This window comes from Protopterus annectens, chromosome 7.part0, assembly GCF_019279795.1.
Source record: "Protopterus annectens isolate FY-2018-M chromosome 7.part0, PAN1.0, whole genome shotgun sequence".
NCBI lineage: Eukaryota > Metazoa > Chordata > Ceratodontiformes > Protopteridae > Protopterus > Protopterus annectens.
The window spans coordinates 806,578,894-806,600,947 of record NC_056739.1 but is presented as its reverse complement, the minus strand read 5'-3'; the positions used below and the strand labels follow the sequence as shown (position 1 = coordinate 806,600,947).

General features: G+C 42.1%; 1 protein-coding gene across 1 annotated transcript in view; it reads right to left on the bottom strand.

The window, feature by feature from the left end:
- The window catches only part of LOC122806703 (polyamine-transporting ATPase 13A3-like), a gene marked incomplete in the record, with an annotated part of 1,429,840 nt that overhangs the window by 639,158 nt on the left and 768,628 nt on the right, over window positions 1-22,054 (bottom strand). The window contains 5 exon segments of the mRNA XM_044077342.1: window positions 1,252-1,402; window positions 9,734-9,795; window positions 10,102-10,290; window positions 11,436-11,593; window positions 12,033-12,218. Of these exon segments, the coding sequence (XP_043933277.1) occupies window positions 1,252-1,402; window positions 9,734-9,795; window positions 10,102-10,290; window positions 11,436-11,593; window positions 12,033-12,218 (746 nt within the window).

Here is a 22,054-nt window from a genome sequence, read left to right as displayed (position 1 = left end):
AAATGAACATGAGGAGCCAACAGTCAGATAGTAAGAGCTCGTTCATGAAAGATTAAAATATGTGGCAGCTTCTTCACTCCTGACTTTACACTTGTCCAATCTGTGTTGACTGGCTGAAGAAGGAGAAACTGATTCACCTAAATAAGGATCAGACGACACACCTGCTTTAAACTTATAAGATCACAAGGCTGTTTCTACAACTTGAGCAATTTCTGAGACATGGAAAACATTTTTAATACTTAATACACTTGTGTTGTTGAATCTGAAACAAATCTTTCAAGATACATTTGCAAGCCAGGCAAGCATAGGAAAATTAAACATTTAGTGTGCCTGTCAGCAGGCAGTATCAACTTACCATAATGAAGGAAAATGAACTTGGGGTCTAACTAAAATACTGACAAAAAAGAAGTGAAAACATACTGTCTAAAGGACAGCCTAGTTTAACAAAGGAACAATTTTTCAGCTTGACATCCTTGTCAATTCATAAAAGTAGCATAAAGCATTTTCAGCATCAGTTAAAGAAATTTGCAGGGGAAAAGACGTGAACAAGCAGAAGAAATGTTGCATTATAGGAGAATGGAGTCAGCTGCCTGGAAAATTTTAAAGTACGTTGAGGTTCTAACACCTGGGTTACAAGCCCAGCAGTTTCAAAAGTAGATGCTATATATCGAGCTACATTTTTATTCAATAAAAAAAAATAAATAAATAAAAACAGGAATGACAATATCTATTATTGCATCACCATTTTAAACTCAAGGATACTAAATCAAAAGCTGCAGAATTGATGTTATAACAGCTGTCAAAGAAAAGTACCTCAGCCTTTATACAGAATTAGCATAATGTTTTTGAGACAGACATAGCTGCCAGACAGCAGTGCAGGTGCTCCAACATGAGTGCCAGACTCTGCTGTCAGATAGCAGGACAGGTGCTCCAATAGGACAGCCGGACAAAGTTGTCAGATCGCAGTGCAAATGCTCCAACATAAGAGACACCACTCACAGAGACACAATGACACTGGTAAGCTAGCCAGCATTAGTTTGTATGGGCTGTAGCATTAAATTTATATCAGCAAAAAAATTAAACTACAGGCAGCCCAGCAGGCAACGTGTACATCAGTACAATTAGGAGAGAGGTGCTCCAAAAGAATGAATGAAAGAAAGAAAGCTTTATTTTTTCCTCCTTGTCTGCCATCAGTTTTCATGTCCCTTAACCCCCCACCAAAAAAAAAATCATAATGATACCATTCCATACCCATCCAGTCGCTTCATACATTTTCAGATCCAGTGGGTCTCCTGATGTCTTCCCTTCAATTTTAGTGAGGGAATGGCAAGATGCCATGGCAGCAACAAAGGGCGTTCGCATAAGGTGTTCAGCTTGCACATTTGTCTCCAGAGAAAGGAACCTGTTGGATGCAAGTCTCAGTTTAAATGACAGTTATAGAATGTCTTCAATGGGAACATACATACAGGAGTACTTAATGACACGCTTGCTCACTCACTCATTTATTTACTTATTTATTTGATTTTGTCAATCAGGTAGGTGTACTGATCCAAAGGATCCTTTTTATACACAACCCGGGCCAAAGAAATTACAAAATTACACAGTATATACTCAACACAAATGGACAAGAATGTTATAATTAATTATATACACCTAATCTGTACACATTTCTCTCATTTCCTTATAGGTGCTGCATATATTTCAAGATTCACACACATTAAACTGATTCAAACTATTGCAATTTACAAAAGAAAATTTACAAGTGCTTAGTAACAAAGTGAACAACTTGCAAAGTACACAAAATTAGGATCACATTATAATTGTACAGACCTTAAAAAATTAATAATACATAAATAATCATGAATAATAGACAGGTAGAAACGTAGTAAGGGTTGGGGGCGAAGCAACCCCAGTTGCAAAGTGTTACGGTCAGCAATCTAGAAGCGCAGTTCCTGGCTTCTTTTTTTCTGTCCCTGCATGTGCATGTTAAGGTGCAGCAATCCAGTATTGGCTTACTAGCACGTAAAACTCTACTGCCAATCATTAGCGGAACGGAGTTACACTGTGGCGACCCCTAACCGGGAAAAGCCAAAAGAAACACACACTGTTTAAAAATGGCCAAAATCTTTTTTTTTTCTTCCTCTCTTCACATGTACAGCGGAAGCTGAAGGGGAGGAAAGTTACATCAGGAAATGGTTCTGGGGTGGTAGAAGTGCCAGCTATGGCTACGTGCACAGGCAGCTCCAAATGAAGGCTAACTTAAGGCTGCAGCTCCCCAAAAGTATTAATTAAAAAAGAGAGAAAAACTGCCTGTTGGCAATAAAATTAACTTTACATTGATTCAAGGATGATGGCAGGATGAGTGGATTATAATAAAGAACAGACCTGTGGAAGCCAATACAACAGTTGTTTAACTAGCTATTACACTGACAAAAGATAACACTGCAAAGATATTACAGTGACAGAGAGACATTGGACAGTGAAGCAATGTTAACTCTCAAATTTACTAAAAAACAGCTGGTAGGAGAATTTATGACAGTACAAAGTGAAGGAAAACTGACAACTAGGGCAAAGTAATATACACAAAAATACATTAAGTGGGGAAACAAAACAGTGTTGAATGGTAGTGCAAACAGTATGATGGAAAAAGCACACCTTGTTCATGATCGAGTGCAGGGGAAATGGTGGTGACAACAGTGTACAAAGGAATTGGGGCATATATATAGTTATAAAGTATACACAAAGTGAGGGCAAGAAATAGCATAAATATATATATATATATATATATATATCTATATCTATATATCTATATATATCTATCTATATATCTATCTATATATATATATATATATATATATATATATATATATATATATATATATATATATATATATATATATATATACATATACATACATACACACACACACACACATTTATACAGCCTTGCTGTCTGTACTACTATAGGTGAATATACACAGAGTGTTCCTGGCCCTATTTCCCAACTCTGGATCTTTGTCTCTGATTCTTGAGCTACGATGCTGAGACGGCTGCACTGTACGTTCTGACTGCAGCATACCAAGATGCATTTATGGGGCATTACTTATGAATTTGCTCACCTGATCTCAAGCAGACATCTGAGGTATAGATATCAGAGGTATACAGTCCTAAAAGTGGCTGTAAGCAATTTAAACACTTTGTTCCTGCATCCTAGAGTAGTTACTGTGTAAAGGAAGGAATAAACACCAAGTCTCCTCTTCAGTTTTTTCCCTTGAAAGTAGTCTAACTCTCAACCTAAGCACTTAAAAAGCATCCTACAGTCCAGCACTTGCTCAAACCTAATAGCAAGCACTAATACACCCCGACATTTGACTGCCCAGCAGGGCAAGGCTCATTATTCACCCCTCACCAACCAAACTACTAAGCAGCTCACCCTACTATTCAGGCATGACCAAAGGGCAATTTCAGGTGTACTCTCCAGTCCAGCTGGTGAACCTGGGTATCCTGAGGCAATGTTACAACTGCCTCATGTACACAGACAACCCTCTCCTCCTACCACAAAACATTAACATATGCGAGAGATGCAATTATATAGCTAAACTGAAGGCTAAGCTCTCTCCACCCACGATTGGAACAGGCAGTCATGAGGAGAAGGTTAACACTTGCACCACACCTCCAGCCTCAGAGACGTACTAAACCAGCACTGGCAAAAAATACACATAAATACACAAAATCATACTCCAAGGCTCTAAATAAAAACCTGCAAAAGCATCACAGACCTCCAAAGCAGACGCCCAAAAACCCTGCACCTCCAGTTACAAACCAGACAACACATAAAACACAAAATCAGTGTGCCGCACCATCACAGCCCTTAAGGCGAAATAACATACCTAACACACTAGTAAATAGGCGACTCTATAGTCAGGCACACTGACATCCCACTCACTAGGCTGGACAAGGAGAAGGTTACTGTTAGCTGCCTGTCGGAAGACAGAATCCGCCACATAACACAAGCACTCAGGTCACTCCAGAACAAGTACAAATATGACTATGTCATTGTTCATGTTGATGTGAATGACCTGAGACGTACCTCCTTGGACTACATGAAAAGAGACATGGAAGAGCTCTCTGATCATGTAGCCCAGGCGGGTATGACCCTGAGTAGCATCCTGCCCTCACCAAGAATGATACCGCAGTATAAAGAAAAAAATTATCAATTTCAACAATTGGCTAAGCTTCTGGTGTCATTCAAAGGGGATCCAGTGTCTGTCAGCCTGGGACGACATGCTCGACAGGCCTCGTTGCTTCACAAGAGACGGCTTGCACCTGTCACCCCTAGGCTTTCGAATACTGGCCAAGGCTCTTGCTGCCCCCATAGTGCCTTTTTTAGGCAAGGCTGAAAAGTCAAACCCACCTCCGTAAACAGCACAAATTAAAAAATGAGGGTTATGCTACTCAATGCCAGGAGTTTAAATCTCAAAATGCACGCGCTCGAAGCACTCCTCAGTATGGAGAACGTTGACATCTGTGCAGTAACTGAAACCTGGTTCAAGGCTCCACACAGCACCCCAGCACTACTGGGCTACAACTCATACCACACATTTCGGCCAGAGAACATGGACCAAAACACAAAAGGAGGGGGTGTATCCATATTCATCAAGGATACCTACACCTCCAGGTTAGTGGCACAGCATGATACCTCTGAGATCATCCATGTGCAACTAACATCAGGCAAATCTGCAATGCAAATTGTGGCCTGCTACAGATCACTCTCCATGACCCAGGACCATCACTCCGTCTTTCTGGAGACACTGGAAAACATGAAGGTCCTACCGAACACCCTGATATTGGGCGATTTCAATTACCCTACCGTTAAATGGGAAAACTACTCAAGTACAAACTCCCAGGTCCAGCGCTTCCTGGAATTTATCAACTCAAATGCCCTGGATCAGCTGGTAAACTCCCCTACCAGAGGTGAAAACATATTGGACCTGGTCATCACCAACATGGGCGACAGGTGTTCCACACCAGAGGTCAACCCGTCACTGGTTAGATCAGACCCATAAACTAATCACTCTGGATGTCCACACCACATCACAACCTCCAACCAAGGAAACCACAGTGAAAAACTTTTCTATAGCAAACTTCACCTTACTTAAGACAGAGGTGGTAAGTTTCACAGCCCCCACGCTAAAGGATAAGTGTCCAAGATGCAGGAACCTTTACAAATGCACTCTATGAGCACCTACAAGGATGCATGGATCGTGCCATCCCTAGCAAAACCAAGACTCACTCCCCTAAGAGAAGGAAACCAGTCTGGTGGACCCCTGCCATAAACAGGCTATATAATAGAAGGAGGAAACTAGTTCAGACAAAAAGCAAACCCAAAGAAGGAAAAACATCCCTGATCAGTATCAGTAAGAAACTAAGGTCCCTCATAAAATCCTCCAAGGCTAACTTCGAAAGAAAAATAGCCAAGGATTCAAAAGATAACCACACAGCCTTCTTTAGCTACGTCAAGAATCTAAGTGGCAACTCGCAGATATGCTCTGAGCTAGTGCAGAATAGCACAAAAATATACTGAACCCACTGATATTGCCAACATCCTGGCAGATAGATTCAGTGCAAACCACACCCCTCTCTCACCCCCAAAAGAGCCCACAACAATACCGGAAAAGTGTAGTGTCCCGGAAATCACAGACGCACAGGTGAAAACAGCCCTTTCAAAAGCCAGAAGCACAGCATCAATGGGGCCAGATGATGTCCCATGCTGTGTCTTGCACGAACTACAGAATGAACTAACCCCCCACCTAAACACACTGTTCAACCTCAGCCTCTCCACAGGCTACGTACCCACAGAATGGAGCACAGCAACGGTTATTCCACTCCACAAAGGAGGGGGCCACAATGGTAACTATCGCCCCATAAGCCTGACTAGCCTGGTCAGCAAGGCTATGGAGCGCATCATCATGGAACTCATTAACAAAGACATTGGGAACCTCCAAACACTTGACCCGACCCAGTTCGGCTTTAAGGGCAGATCATGCCTACTAAACCTGGTTGACTTCTTCGAGACAGTCACCAAGGCCAGAGATGAGGGGAAGGTAATTCACACAGCTTACCTTGACCTCGCCAAGGCTTTTGACACCATTCCCCAAATCGGGAATTATAGAAAAACTCACCAGCTTGAACATAAACCACTACGTCACAAGATGGGTTGCCAACTGGCTTACAGACAGAACTCACACGGTAAGAATAGTGGGCTCCAGGTCCAACTCTAAACCAGTCACAAGTGGCCCCACAAGGCTCGGTCCTGGGACCCCTACTGTTCGGCATATACTTCTCACTCTCCGGCTGACACGGACATTTTCCAAAAGGGCCTTACTGAGACGGACATCTGGTGTCAAAGTCATGGTCTCCAGCTAAATGCAAAAAAATGCATAGTCGTCCCGTTTGGGAAAAGCAAAACACTCATGAATTACCACATAGGTGGCAGCCCCCTTAATTTAGAAGAGGTAATAAGAGATCTGGGGACCCAGGTAGACAGTAATCTTTCCTTTGACAATCATATTGCCAAAGTAGTTAGGAAATCCTTCTATGTAGCCCATCTAATTACTAAAGGGTTCGCATCTAGAAATAAAGAGGTTATAGTGCCCCTCTACTCATCACTCATCAGACCCATCATACAACTACAATGCCCCATTTGGGATGTACCTCACAAGACACTTCCAACAGCTGGAAAGACCACAAAAAGACCTCACCAAGAGGATTACTGGTCTCAAACATATGTCCAATGCAGCCCAACTGGAAAAACTCCAGCTGTACTCGGTGGCATATCGCTTACACAGAGGTGATCTCTGCCTCAGAATTGATGGACATGCTCCACCTAAAGAAATCCAAGCCACTGTGAGCCACTCGCTCTAGTGAGCGAAACCTCGCCACAACAATAAATAGAACATGCTAGAGGGATAGATTCCTGTCACAGAGACTCCCCCTGCTTTGGAACAAAATTCCTAACTACATTAGGCAGAGCCCCTCACTAATACTCTTCAAGAGAGACCTTGGCGAGTGGATGGGTAACAGAAAATACATCCCTGGGATCACTTCACTGGCTCTTCTTGACAGAGGCTCAGTTAATTAATCAATGGGGCGGCGAAAGCTGACACTCTGGCTAGGCATATAAAAGCCCTCGGGCAGATAGTCTAGTACCTACCTATGAACCTATAAATCGTAATATGCGACATGTTCTTTGGGTACAATCCTTGATTTCCTTGTTTCCTGACAGTGTATTTACTCTTTTACTGTGAATAAACTGCACAGCATGAAGTCTACAAGTTTAATGTTAAATGTTTAACTATGAATACACTTTCAGTTTAACTTTTTTCTTTTACTTTTTTTCCCAGTCACACTAATGTGAAATATACTGTGTTTTGTTGCAAAAGTCTGTCTGGCACTTAGTGAAAATGAGTAAGGCTGAGCGCTGTTGATGAGATGCTTCCTGTACTGCAGGGTTTGATTCCCCCACCCTTCAATGGTCAACTGGGTGACTCTGACTAAGTCACTTCACTAGACAATATTCCTGGGCTGCCCCTGGAAGGACATGTGTCCAGTGGATTAAATTATATCCATGTGTCTGTGATTACTGGAAAAGTAAATAAGAAAATAGTATGCAAAGAAAAGAAAAAGTGCAAGCTTAGGCTTATGACCAATTCCACTCATTTAAATCCATTACTGAATCATTACCTATTACTTGTTATTTTATATTGTTTGCATTTATGTGAATTATGTATTCCACTATTGCTATGGTATTTTGTGATAAAACACCTTAATAAATTTAATAGGAAAAAAAAGAGAAATGCAAATATGTGGACTGGACACAGCATGCACCTTGTCGTTCAGTCTCTGAGTTTCAGATATGGCTTTGAATTTGCCTCGCAACTGCTGTTTCGCCCTTTATAAAACTTGCAAAATGATGAGAAAACAGTAAGAATTACAGCCACCAAGTACCATCATACAGTTACAGATTTTGGTTCATGAGAAAATACATGCTAATATAAATACTGTATTCTACTGGCTTTTAAACAGGACAGTAGTCTCTCCTTTGATAATCACATCGCCACAGTGGTCAGGAAATCCTTCTACTTGGCACACCTCATCACAAAAGGTTTCTCATCCAGAAAAAAAAAGAGGTCATTGTTCCCCTCTACTCATCACTCATTAGGCCCATTAGAGAGTACAGTGCTCCTTTTGGTATGTACCTCACAAGACATCTACAACAACTGGAGAGGGCACAGAAATACCTCACAAACAGGATTACTGGCCTCAAACAGATAACCTACGCAGACTATCTAAAAAAACTCCAGCTTTACTCTGTCGCATATCGCCTACTCAGAGGCGATCTCTGCCTAACATACAAAGCTATGCCAAACCCAGAGCTATTGGATATGCTCCACTTAAAGAAATCCCAATCCCTCCGAACTACATGCTGTAGGGACCTAAACCTTGTCACCACAATAAACAGAACATGCTGGAGGGATAGATTCCTGTCCCAGAGACTTGCCATACTCTGGAACAGCCTACCTATCTATGTCAAACAGAGCTCCTCATTAGCACGCTTCAAGAAAAATCTTGATGATTGGATGGGAAATAGGAAATTCACGCCGGGGATCACTTCTGTGGCTCTGCTCGACAGGAAAATAATTTTCTTGGGTGGCAAAAGCCAGGGTACCTTTTTGGCTAGGCGTATATAGGCCCTAGGGCCAATAGCCTAGTACCTACCTATGAAGCTTTGAAAATGAATAATACCAGTATTTTAGAAGTGCTCAGATATGAAGCCTAGGTCTATCATTCTCGAGGGAAGAAGATAGCTAAGATGTCAGACATAGCGCTAACTCTTCAAATGAACTACAAGTATGAAATGCTGTAACAGGGATAAAGCCCTGACTGCCACCCTTATTACCCTGACCTAACATCTGAATGAGCCAGCAGGGGAGGATAAGAGTGAAAAGCTATCTGGGGGAATGAATGACAGCTTGGTCTAAAGCTTTTGTTACCAAGTAAGTTGAAATTTTCTGGAAAAGCAGAGAGGATTAGGGATATGGGCCTGGTGCTATGAAGGCATTACAGGACAACATTCACTGGCACATGAATATGACCATGCACAAGTGAGGGAAAGGTGCTGTAGGTCATCACAATGATATGCCTGCCCATATCAGCTTCCAAGGGGGTAGGTTGTCATGGTTATCTGTCCACATTAGCTTCCAATGGAGTGGGTCTAGGACTATAAAAAAAATAACACCCCTCCAGAGTCAGCAAAAGACTTGGCTTCTGATAGCCCCAGTGCAGTCAATGCTCATTAACCTGCATACAATCACAGACCATCTTTAAATGCAAATACCATCTGTCTATGGAACAGTGGTGAAGCCACATTCCCAGGCTACTAAGTAAAGCAGGGGACCATGTGATCGGAGGGACAAAAACACCCTTCATAGCTGCCAGGATGACAGCCATCCAGGGCATGCTCTTCTCATGTTATTCATATGGTCTAATGAAGCAAACCTCCTCTAGAGGAATGGGGTCTTACTGTGGTGTGATGTGAGATGCGGACTGGATGGGGTAGAAAAGGGGAACAAATGGGCAATGCTGAACTCATGGTTTGATGGCTGGCAGGCAAAAAGGGCGATAAGCTCATTAAAAATACAGTAAATAATTTAGTATTTGTAATTACCCTTACCTGCCAATATGACAGCGAAGGAAGCCCCACATGTCCAGGCCATCCTCTGTTAGTGTCCCTGTCTATAAACAATCCCAAAAACAAAAAAAAATCAGTTCTTGAAGTAAACATCCAAACTTTAGATAAAAAAACAGTGCTTTCCCTTCACAAAAATGTAGACAAGCAAGCAAAAGTGAAAAGGTAGTTCTCAAACAAAAACTGCACATTAATGATAACCTAAAGGTGGTCTTGGAGCATTCTGTTATGAGATCAATTTCTCCTTAGCAATTTAGTGCAAAATTGTTGCAACTGTTCAAGTATATGCCTGTATATTTTTGTCAGCATCTCACTGTATATGTGCTTAAGAGTACACAAATGCAGACAATTACCTTGTCAAAGCAAATAAGGTTCAGTTGTCCACATATATTGATCCGTTGTGGACTAATGGAGAAAATACCCTTCTTTTTTAAGCGCTGCTGTGCATAGACAATACCTGCAGTCATTGCTGCAGGCAGAGCTGGAGGTACACTTATTGTGATTATGTCCAAAGTTTCCACAATAATGCGACTAGCAGGCTCCTGGAACAAATACAAATAAATCAATATAAGTAATTATTCTTTCACAACATTTTCTTATACTCCATTGCATACCTCATAGCTTCAACACTTTTATTAACTACTTCCTGCATTGTTTTGGTCATACCTAAATGGTCAGGAATATGCAGTCACTGCCCTTTCTAGGATATACATATATGGGTTGCGTGGTTCACATGCACTTTCATCAGCCTCCAAATATCATTAGTGAAGATATCATAGCTAAAGTGCATATGTGTTTGTTAATGTTCAGAGATGTACATATGAAAGTGCTGGCATACTCCTCACATTATAGGTTCACAGGTGATAACAACAACAACCTCATTGGGGCCTTTTTAATCCAAGCCCTGCTTCCCAAAGTGTCAATCTAACCCTGTAATTTGTGTCTATAAGGTTCATAGGTAAACATCATGACCATTATAGAAATTCTGTGTAATTAAGCACCTTAACAACTAAGTCAGCCCCCAACCTTAGATAAATTTTGTAATGCCTTTGTGTTGAGTAGCTCCTGAAGAGATTGCTGATGAGATAGATGGCTGCAGAAAGACAGTTTGTACAATCTGGATATAACTATGTAAATGCCACAGGATTCTTAACATTTGTCAAATAATGATGGCAAATTTCCCAGATCTAACAGTAATGTCCATTTAATGAACTTCAGTGATTTCTCCCAGTAGCTTTTTCAGGGACTCTAGATTTTTTTTCAGTACAAATAAATCTTGAGGATTTTCACATACATTGTTTTCTAAATACATGACTGTATGTTAATAAAACAGAGCTGTAAATTAACTTTCTGTGTTTTGCACTTCACAGTGCCACAACCCTTATGATCTGCTAATACTTGTTAAACCTAGACGTAGCCCAGCACTTTTGCAAAGACTCTACCTACTGTGAGAAGCAATCTGATTAGAAAAACTGCAGAGTTCTGAATACATCTCTATTTATGAGAAAATGTGTAACTCCATTCACCCTATTCCTGATAACATACGCCCACGGTATACTCGTGCAGGCAAAGTAGAAGGTCCTGTGGCATCTCCAGAAATGAAGCATCCCACAGCAATTATATGTATTCGAAGTGCCGGACCTGCCAGATAACATGCTACTGCAGATGCACTAGAAGATGAACTTACCCCCTCCTGTGTGCTGATGATAATGGAGTAAAGCATGCCAATTCCTGCTACTCCCACCAAACACAGCAAGAAGCGGTATGCATCACGATACAGCTTGAATTCGGTTGGCTTTGGGTAAAGGATGGAATTAACCAGTTGTCCTTTAGATGTTGAAAACCCTGCAGTGAATAAAACAGAATGGGTTGAAGGTTAACCCAAGCAGGGTGCCACTGAGATTAAAATCACAGATTTCATAACAAAATAAACACAGCAAATAAACAGCAGACACAAATAATTTTCTACAAAGAATGCCCTTCCAACACAATCTCTCTCAATATCAGACAAATGAACGATTCAGATCAGTTAAAAAATTGTATAAAATATTCCACAGGTGAAAATAAAGGATGTTTCCTGATCAAATGTACACTGCTACAGAAAAAGAAGCTTCTAATTGTAAAGGTACTGAGGAAGGCTGGTAGAGACTTCTTGTCACGTAAAAACTGCTCAAATAAAAGCGATGAGAAAAAAGGTCTGTATCAGAGAAGCAACTAAAAATTACTGCTGGTGTGGTGGCTAGCAAAAAATATAATATAAAACTTTTCCACATTTAATGTTTACCTGTCCTGATCACAACAGCTTTGACTGGCTCTCCACTGTAGAAGCGTGTCTGGATAACAGTTGTGCCACAGAACAAGGTATGACGCTTGTGTTCTTCTGGGCTGTAAACCTCCTCCTGCTGGATCAATCCATTTGCAGCCCAAGCTGGATTTGGAAGGTTAGTTTTGGTAACTGGCACACTCTCCCCTGAAAAACAGCAGATCGGTTAACATTGGTATTAACTCAGTGTCAGCAACAGACAGATCATCACCATCACAAACTTACATAGAATTCTGTGCCCACGGACGCGCACACACACACACACACACACACACACACACACACACACACACACACACACACACACACAATTTTTAAGCACCTACTCAGGTCAAATAAATATACTTTCACCTAGCCCTCTCCAACCATCTTTTTGTAATAAATTTCATTGTCTTTTACTTCAGACTTCATACAGACAAAACAGTAAAAGCTACAGTGGTCTGATACGTAAAACACATTCAGAAATGCTCCTAAAGGTGAATGTTGACTAATGTCTGCAAAAGTATGGGCTGAAACTGTAACAGCTTAACTGAGGGAATACAACAGGCCTGATTGGAGCAACAAATGATCAAAAACTTTCGGAAATGGTAATATTCTGGTGCGTGAACAATGGATCTAACCTTATTCATTGTTGATGTTCTTCATCTCACATTGCTGCAGTCATAACTTATGGGTAGTCCGCTGTCCTCGGTCGGCCCGAATACCAAAGTATTAGGCTGACGTCGTCATGGGCGCTCAAATCTGACGTCAGAGCGTCAAGGTATTAAAGCGCATGACCGACGTCATTTCCTCAGTCTTTTTTGCCGCATGGTCCGAAGCAGAAGCAGCGTTTGCAAGTGCAATTCGGCGTTCTGAAATTTTCGTATTCTGAGTTTCAGACCGAAACCAAGTTGGGCTAAGTACCCCGTTGGGGAATATTTTTGTTTTTTCTTGCCTCAGTTAATTCCGGATGTCAGAAAAAGTGAATAATTGTATTTCTTGTGGGAAACAGACACCGCATAGGGATTATCACTCTCTTTGTATTCCTTGTTTGGGACCTGAGCACGACGTTGTCGGGTGTCGCTTTTGTGCTAGATTTAATAAGCGCACCATTAAACGTAGGCTAGATTGTGCTAGGCTTGTATTGATGGCGGTGTAATTACAATATGCCGTCGGATCCTCCGACGCCCGCTACCGCGAAGAAACGCAAAGATAAATCTTTAAAGTCCAAGCAGGATGACTCGTCCGTTCCAGACGCCGGTTCTTTAGACACTATGGTGGATTCGATTGATCCGGCCGAGGTTTCAACTGAGTCTCAGGGGGAGACGTTGATTTTGCAAGATGTGGCCTCTCAGGAGTCAGGTCAGGCTGAGGGGGCCTCTCAAGTTGCTGTTCTTCCTTCTTTGCCTAAGGTGGTTAGGCCTTCTCCTTCTGTCTCTAAGGTACCTTCCAAAGGCAGGCCTGGTTTGCCTACCACAGGTGTCAGTCTTAGTTCTGCAGGTTCTGTGCCTAAAACACACATGCTTAAAATGGCAGAAGATTTAATTACTTTAATCAGGGGTTCTATGCCCCCTCCTGACAAGAGGCCTCGGGTGGAGCCAGAAATGGAATGTTTGGAGCAGGCTTCAGATTACTCAGAGTCTTCGGCTGAAGACATTCAGGATTTTCCTCCTTATTCTGATTCAGACGCAGAGGATTCCACTCCTTCTGCTTCTCCTCCAGAGGATTTTTCTTTTTCAGAAACCCTTCATTCTATGAGGGAGCATTTTAAATGGGAAGGTCAGGATTTCTCAGATTCCCGGAAGAGGCGTAGGGAATTTTTGTTTTTACCACAGCATAGGCCCTTGGCTATACCTCCTGTTTTGGATGTTGTTCAAGACGTTTTCTCTGAGGCTTCCCTTAATCCAGACTCTTTGCCTCCTGCGCCAGTTAAGCCAGATAGGTATTACAGAGTGCCTGAGGCTCATAGATATCTGTATAAGAGCCCTAGGGCTGACCCAGAAACTATTAGCCAGGGACCTAAGGGTGTCAGGGCTTCTGTTGTAAAGAATCCAGTTTCTATGGATAAGGATGCTAGAGCTTTGGAAAGGTGGGGTAAGAAAGTGTATACCTCTTCCACTTTAGCAATGAGGGCTTTGAATTGCCAGTTTCATATGTTGAAGTACCAGAATTTTCTCCTTTCTCAGTTAAAATCTAAAGTGGATGCTTTGGCAGAGGGCATAGAGTGTAAGGAATTACAGGATTTGGTACATGCCTCTGATCAGGTGGGTAAGCATGCTTTGCAGTGTGGTTTTGATGCTTTACAGGCTTCTTCCAGGGTGGCTGCCACTGGTTCAGTTATTCGCAGGCACGCCTGGCTTAAGGATCAGAATTTGTCAGAACATGTTAAAGCTAGGATTTTAGATGCTCCTTTGCAGTCTGAAGTTTTGTTTGGCTCTCCTGTGGAGTCTGTCTTGAAGAAAATGGAAGACAAGGCTAAGTCTATGCAGACTGTTAAAGATTTTTTGCAGGTGCAGCCCCCTAAGTTTAGCAGGAACTGGCCTGCTAAGGGTTGGACTTACCCTTCTTCTGATTCACAGTCTAGGGGTAGATCTAGACGTGGTAGGGGCAGAGCTCAGAGTTCTTTCAGGTCTAGACCGTGGAGTTCACCAGCACAATCTACAGGTGAGGGCAGGGGCCAGTCCTTTCGTAAACAGGCCCAATGACCTGCAACTCCAGCTGCCAGATCCATCCTGTCTGGCAGCTCCTTTGGGAGGAAAGTTGGCACTCTTCAAGCAAAATTGGTTTCTAGTCACCCAGGACAAATGGGTGTTGGACATTATAGACCGAGGCTACAAGTTTTATTTCCACACATTGCCTCCTTTCAAAAGCATGCCAGACGTTCCTCCTCAGCAAAGAGTAGAGGCTCACAAACAGATTTCTTTACTTCTTCAAATGGGGGCTATACAGCAGGTCCCTCTGTCAGAAGTGGGCCTAGGATTTTACTCTCGCCTATTTCTTGTACCAAAGAAAGGAACACTTGGAGGCCAATCTTGGATTTATCTATCCTCAACACATATCTGGACATTCCAAAATTCAAAATGTTGACGTTGCAACAACTTCTGCCTCTGTTGGGCAAAGATCACTGGATGGTAACTCTGGATCTCAAAGAGGCTTATCTTCATGTTCCTATCAGGCCCAGTTGCAGGAGATTCCTGCGTTGGCTGGGGCTTTACATTATCAGTTCTCTGCATTGCCCTTTGGCTTATCTACTGCGCCCAGGGTATTCACAAAAGTACTGGCTCCAGTGATAGCCTTCTTCAGGTTAGGAGGAATACAAATTTATCCTTATTTGGACGAATGCCTGATTCTTGCTCAAGACAAGCACGAGCTTCTTCACCATCTACAGTATGTTATGACAGTGTTAAGGTGCCTAGGGTATTCTGTGAACGAAACAAAGTCCAGTCTAGTACCCCCTCAGGAAATGTGCTTTCTGGGTGTGAGACTGAATACAGCTTCCCAGATGGCCTTTTTGACCCCGGACAAGCAAAAGAATCTTACACTTTACTTCCATCAGTTGTCTCTACGGTCCAGGCTGACTGCAAGGACAGTCCTTCAAGCCTTGGGGTTCATGGCATCTTGTATTCTGGTGCTACCCAATGCCAAACTGCATATGAGGAAGCTACAATGGTATCTCAAAATGTATGGACACAACACTGCCAAGATCTGGACACTGTCATTCAGATAATACCTTGCATTCAAAAGGAATTTTGTGGTGGGCTCAGGAATGTCACCTAAACAAGGGACTCTCTGTGACCCGACCAGAGGCGAGTCAGATTTTAACGACAGATGCCTCGGACAAGGCTTGGGGAGCACACCTCAATGGAAAATGGGTTCAAGACACGTGGCCTGCCAGACTTCAACATTTACATATCAACTTGAAGGAAATGTTAGCAGTCCAGTTTGCATTGATGGCTTTCAAAGATTTACTTCTCCCAGGGCAGGTGTTGATTCAAACAGACAACACAACTGTCATGTGGTACATCAACAAGCAAGGGGGAACCCATTCGTACCCTCTTTGCAGGCAAGCTATGATTTTGTGGGAGACTGCTCTCAGTTTACAACTCACTCTTCAAGCAAGGTTTCTGCCAGGAGCACAGAACTCCTTAGCAGATGTTTTGAGCAGACGGATAGTGGATCCCCACAGTGGAAATTGGATCCTCATGTATTTCGACAGTTGACAATGATATGGGGGACTCCAGACATAGATCTGTTCGCTTCTCCACTAAATTTCCAGGTGCCAAAGTTTTGCACAAAGATGTTTCATCCCACAGCTTGGAAAGTGGATGCTCTATCATTCAGTTGGAGCAATCTTCACGTCTATGCCTTTCTGCCTCTGCCTCTACTTCCAAAAGTTCTCTTGAAGGTCAGACAAGACAAGCCCTCCATGATTCTAATAGCTCCAGATTGGCCTCGGCAGCACTGGTACCCTCTGCTGAGGAGTTTAGTACGGGAACCTCCTTACCCTTTGCCTTTGATCCCGCACCTTTTGACTCAGGAGGGCAATCATTTCCTCAATGTCAGGATTCAGTCCCTGCATCTAACAGCCTGGCATATTCTGTTCTAGAACCTGGAGGGTCACAGCTTCCTCAACAAGTTTTGAATGTTATTTTGGAGGCCAGGAGGCCTAGTACAAGGAAAGTTTATGCTGATAAATGGAGGAGATTTTTTATTTGGAGCAAAGCAAAGAGCTTTGATGTTTCCAGGCCTGATTTGAGTGTTTCTCTTCAATATCTTACAGAATTATTGGACAAGGGTTTGTCTTTCTCCTCTATAAAGGTTCATGCTGCAGCCATTTCTGCTCACTATGACTGTGACCCACCATTATTCTCTCATCCTTTGTTTAAGCAATTCCTTAGAGGGGCAAAGAACATAAGACCACCGCGCAGAGCTCCTACTCCTGCCTGGGATCTCAATTTTGTGTTGGAAAAACTTACTTTACCTCCTTTTGAACCTGCAGCTACGACTGAGTTAAAGTTTTTGTCTTGGAAGACTGCTTTTTTGTTGGCCATTACATCTGCTAGAAGGGTTTCCGAATTACAGGCTCTAATGGCAGTTGAACCCTTCCTAATTTTTCATAAGGACAGGGTATCTCTGCGTACTAACCCTACTTTTATGCCTAAAGTGGTTTCAAATGTGGCCTTGAACCAATCTATTCATTTGCCTACTTTTTATGCAGATCCCAAAATAAGGGAGAAAATTTTGCACACTTTGGATATTCACAGGCAGTTGCGTTATTATTTGAGCAAGACTAAAGAGTTCAGACAGTCTCAGCAGTTGTTTGTTTCCTTTGCTTTGGGTTCTCAGGAAACCTGTTTCAAACAAACTATTTCTAAGTGGATTGGCCTTTGTATTGCTTTTGTTATTCTCATCATGGTAAGGAGATTCCAGCTGGGATCAGACCTCACTCCACTAGGGCTACTGCCACTTCCACTGCTTTTTTAAGGGGGGTGGCTACTAAAGATATTTTGGAAGCAGCTACTTGGAGTTCAGTGCACACTTTTTCTAAACATTACCATCTTCCTCTTTATTCCAAATCTAGAGCTGGATTTGCCACTGCAGTCTTACAGGGCATTTTGGCAGCTCCCAATGCTTTATGATTTTGCCAGCCTCCCTTTACCTCTGCTTTGGGATTCTACCCATAAGTTATGACTGCAGCAATGTGAGATGAAGAACATAGTACAGTTTTGTACCTACCATAAATGTAGATGTTCGAAGATCCACATTGCTGCAGTCCAATTTACCCTCCCTCCTTCCCCTCTGTAGTTTGGAGTGGTTGTATGGTTTGGGTTGTAGCTGTTTTTTGTACATGGTTTTAGGGAGTTATTCAATTTTTGGCTGTAGCCTTTATTTTTAGGTTTTAGGGAGATATTCAATTTTTGGCTGTGGCCTTTATTTTTAGGGCCTTCTGACATCTGGGGCAAGAAAAGACTGAGGAAATGACGTCGGTCATGCGCTTTAATACCTTGACGCTCTGACGTCAGATTTGAGCGCCCATGACCGACGTCAGCCTAATACTTTGGTATTCGGGCCGACCGAGGACAGCGGACTACCCATAAGTTATGACTGCAGCAATGTGGATCTTCGAACATCTATATTTATGGTAGGTACAAAACTGTACTGTTTTCTAGCCTGCCTCACTACTGGAAAATCATCTATGGTGTTAAGGTGCTATAAAAATCACTAACTGCACATAAAGACTGACAGATTAAAGGCCATGGTGAAGAACTCTATTGTGCTGTTGTGTGAGAAATGCTTGGATAAAATAAAACATTAACTGGTGTGGTAGCAGCTCATTTGAAGAAAGAGCGTCAAGTAAGGTTGTATTTCCTGTATGGAAGAAATCACAATTAAACGCACTGACTCTAGTTTTGCCATTAGAAGCACTTTATGTACTACAGAATAAAGAAGAAATTTACAAATTAGAAGCACTTTATGTACTACAGAATAAAGAAGAAATTCACAAATTAGTGTGTCACTCTAACAGAAGGAAAACACGTGTTAGTCATGGGTCAGGGACCAACTTCCTACTCAAAAAATCTGCTAAACTACTGTTCTGATTAAAGTAACAGCTTATTTTGATATATTCACTACCTTCACTGCTCCCCTGCACAAGGTGAAGGGTTGTGCTCACATTTGTTTCCTAATGTACCACAGTGATTGTTTTAATCTGTGCTCAGGATACAGAAAGGCATGTCCTTAATACCCTTAGAATACCAGGGGTTATGTTGTCATCTCCTCCTTGTTCACATACATCTACACTTAATACTGAATTAACACCCCTAGAACACACACTGACTGAAGGTACCATCTCCAGCATGAGCTGAACGGGAAGGAGACACTTGATCATGGACCCAATCAATAATTCTTCACTGATCAAGTCCCAGCCATCATACATCACACTTGCTGACTACTGCAGGGGAATTTCAATCCCAAATGCAGTACAGTTTACATTCCCAGTACTGGTAATTGCTGACAACCCTGTCCAGCAAGGATACAACCAGATTAAATATGTGTTAACTAGTAATGTACCCATGAACTGCAAACTTGGCTGCCACTAGAGCTCTTCCAGACCTAATTTTCCCATTGCCTCAGAGGAAATTGAGGCACCCCAGTGCAGTTTTATATTCATGTTCATCGGGATCTTTTACTGTTTATATGCCTTACCCATATCCCATTCCCAATGCAAGAAGTGCAAGGCTACTACTGCTGAGAATGTTTGTCTCCGTGTGCCCTCAGTTTTATGGGATATATACCCCCAGTATCACCCCAGAGCTGTCATCCCCGCTTTTGACCCCCACCCCTTCCCGGAACACAAGCCAGTAAAAAACAGATGCCTTTCCTATGCCTCCCCACTCAGCTCAAGTGCTAGACTCGTAAAAAATAATGCATTAAATAGCCGCAGTGCTACTGCAAACAAAGATGAAAATCAAAAGAACCATACAACACCACTGCTTCTAGAAGAATATTGTCTAGAGTTTCAAACTGACATCCTAGAAGGATATCAGCTGAAACTCTAGTAGGGAAAAACAGAGAGTAAAAAACAAACTAAAACAAGCAAATCAAATCAAGTTACAATAAATGAGAAGACTACCCTAACGTGTGTACTTAAAACTAAACAAAATCATTGCAACTTTTGTATTCCACTTTTAAATACAACCAACCACTACAATTGAATGCAGTTGTGGACGTGTGCACAAATGAAGTTACTAAAAGAAAGAAGTTTTGGACGTGTAAAGCTGGCACTACATTCATTCGTTCACTAACTTCACAAAGCTCTGACAGAACTTTGTATGATCAACTTTTAAAAATGACGCTTATGAACAAATTAAGTTTTAGATAAAAGAAAATAGCTATTCAACATAATTCCATTTACAAACTTTAATCCTAAACGTTTACCTGAAAAGGGTCTACATTAGAACATCGTAGTTTCAAAACTTCGAATGTTCTAATATTGAACCCTATTCAGCGAAAGCTGAAAACATCGAACATACAGAACAGCAAATTTTTTCCTAAGGAAAAAATTCACTGTTCCAAAACACACACACACAACACAAGCACACCAAACAAACAGCAATCCACACACAAGCACACACCTAAAATCTTACACCTAACCCTACACTAAACTATACACACACCACTAACTATCCACTTGCCTTAACCCAAACCCTAAGGTCCGTCACTATTGCACACTCACCTCACCCGCGCCCTAACCCTAACTCACCTACCCGGTCCTCACGTCCACACAATCGCACTTACCTGACCTGCTCCCTAACACTAACTCACCTAACCCGCCCTAACCCTCATGTCCACACAATCGCACACATACCTAACCCACGGCCCTAAGCCTAACTCACCTAACCCGCACTCAATTGCATACTTACCTGAACCCGACCAGTAACTTTCCACCACAACGCTGAAAATACCGAAGCAAGAGAAATGGACAACCGAATTCTTCCCCTAGGAAAAAATTTTGTTTTCTGTTGCTTCGATATTTTCAGCTTTCGCTGAATAGGGTTCTATATTACAACATTTGAAGTTTTGAAACTTCGATGTTCTAATATAGACCCACCTGAAACTACTATGCAAAAGAAAGTAGCCAATCACTCCAACTAGATATACCAGAGCAACCAGGATGTCGTTTCAGGGGAGGTTAAAAAGCATTACTGCAGAAAAAAGAGTAGGCATTTATGCAGATACAGATGCAAAAAAAAAAAAAAAAAGCAATAAAAATTCTGACTTGTCTTCAGGGATGTTTTGTTTGTCTTTTCGGCTTTTCCCAGTTAGGGGTCACCACAGCGGAACTCCAGACCACTAATTATTGGCAGTAGATTTTTATGGTGCCGAACTGCCAGCCCACCGCCCAACCTTCAGCAAAGGCACTCCCATTCATGCATATCTTTCGGAGGCCACTTGACCGCGGGGAGGACATGCAGACTCCACACAGAAGGCACTCCAGCCGAGAATCGAACAAAGAGAACCTCTTGCTGTGAGGCAACAACACTACCGCGTCTTCAGGGATGATATTTAAAATATTCTCTTTTGCATGCTGGAGGAAGAGGCAAATTTTCCCTAGAGAGGAGACCTGATGGAGTGAGTGACAAGGGGTGATGGGTACCAAAAAGGCGAGTCAAATGAGGAAAGAAGATACTGACGGTATTACTGCAATATATAATACACACACACATTATGTATATATATATATACACGCACACACACACACACACACACACACACACACACACACACACACACAGTCTACTTTGTTTCATTGAAAGCTCATTTCAATTCACCCTGACCAAATCGCTGAAAGCTCAAATTACTGAAAACTAATTTCACTGAAGTGAAGTACTGGCACTTTGTAGAGTACTGTAAGGCAAGTAAAAGGTATATGCCCTTTTCCCCACTGTAGTGCGATTCTGGAGTTAGAATATATAGTTGGGGGTTATAGCCCCCACATTGGGGGGTGTGGTGGGCATAGCCCCCCACTTAGTTTGGGTATATATTGTCTTCTGGAAAGAGTTAGTCATTGATGTTGTAAATATGCATGTCTATAGTTTAAAATGTATTGTTTTGAAGCTTTCAGTGAAATAAAATATAAAACCAAATGGGTGGAGGGTTATGCCCCCCACATCCCCCCTAACTATATATATTAACTCAAGGATCGCACTACAGCGGGGAAAAGGGCAGATGCCTTTAACTTGCCTTACAGTACTCTACAAAGTGCCAGTACTTCACTTCAGTGAATGAGTTTTCAGTAATTTGAGCTTTCAGCGATTTGGTCAGGGTGAATTCAAATTCAGTGAAATGAGCTTTCAATGAAACAAAGTAGACAAATATACACGAACACACACGTGTATATATCATCATTCTCTTTCGGCTTTTCCCGTTAGGGGTCGCCACAGCGGATCATCTTTTTCCATTTCTTCCTATCCTCTGCATCTTGTTCTGTCACACCAACCGCC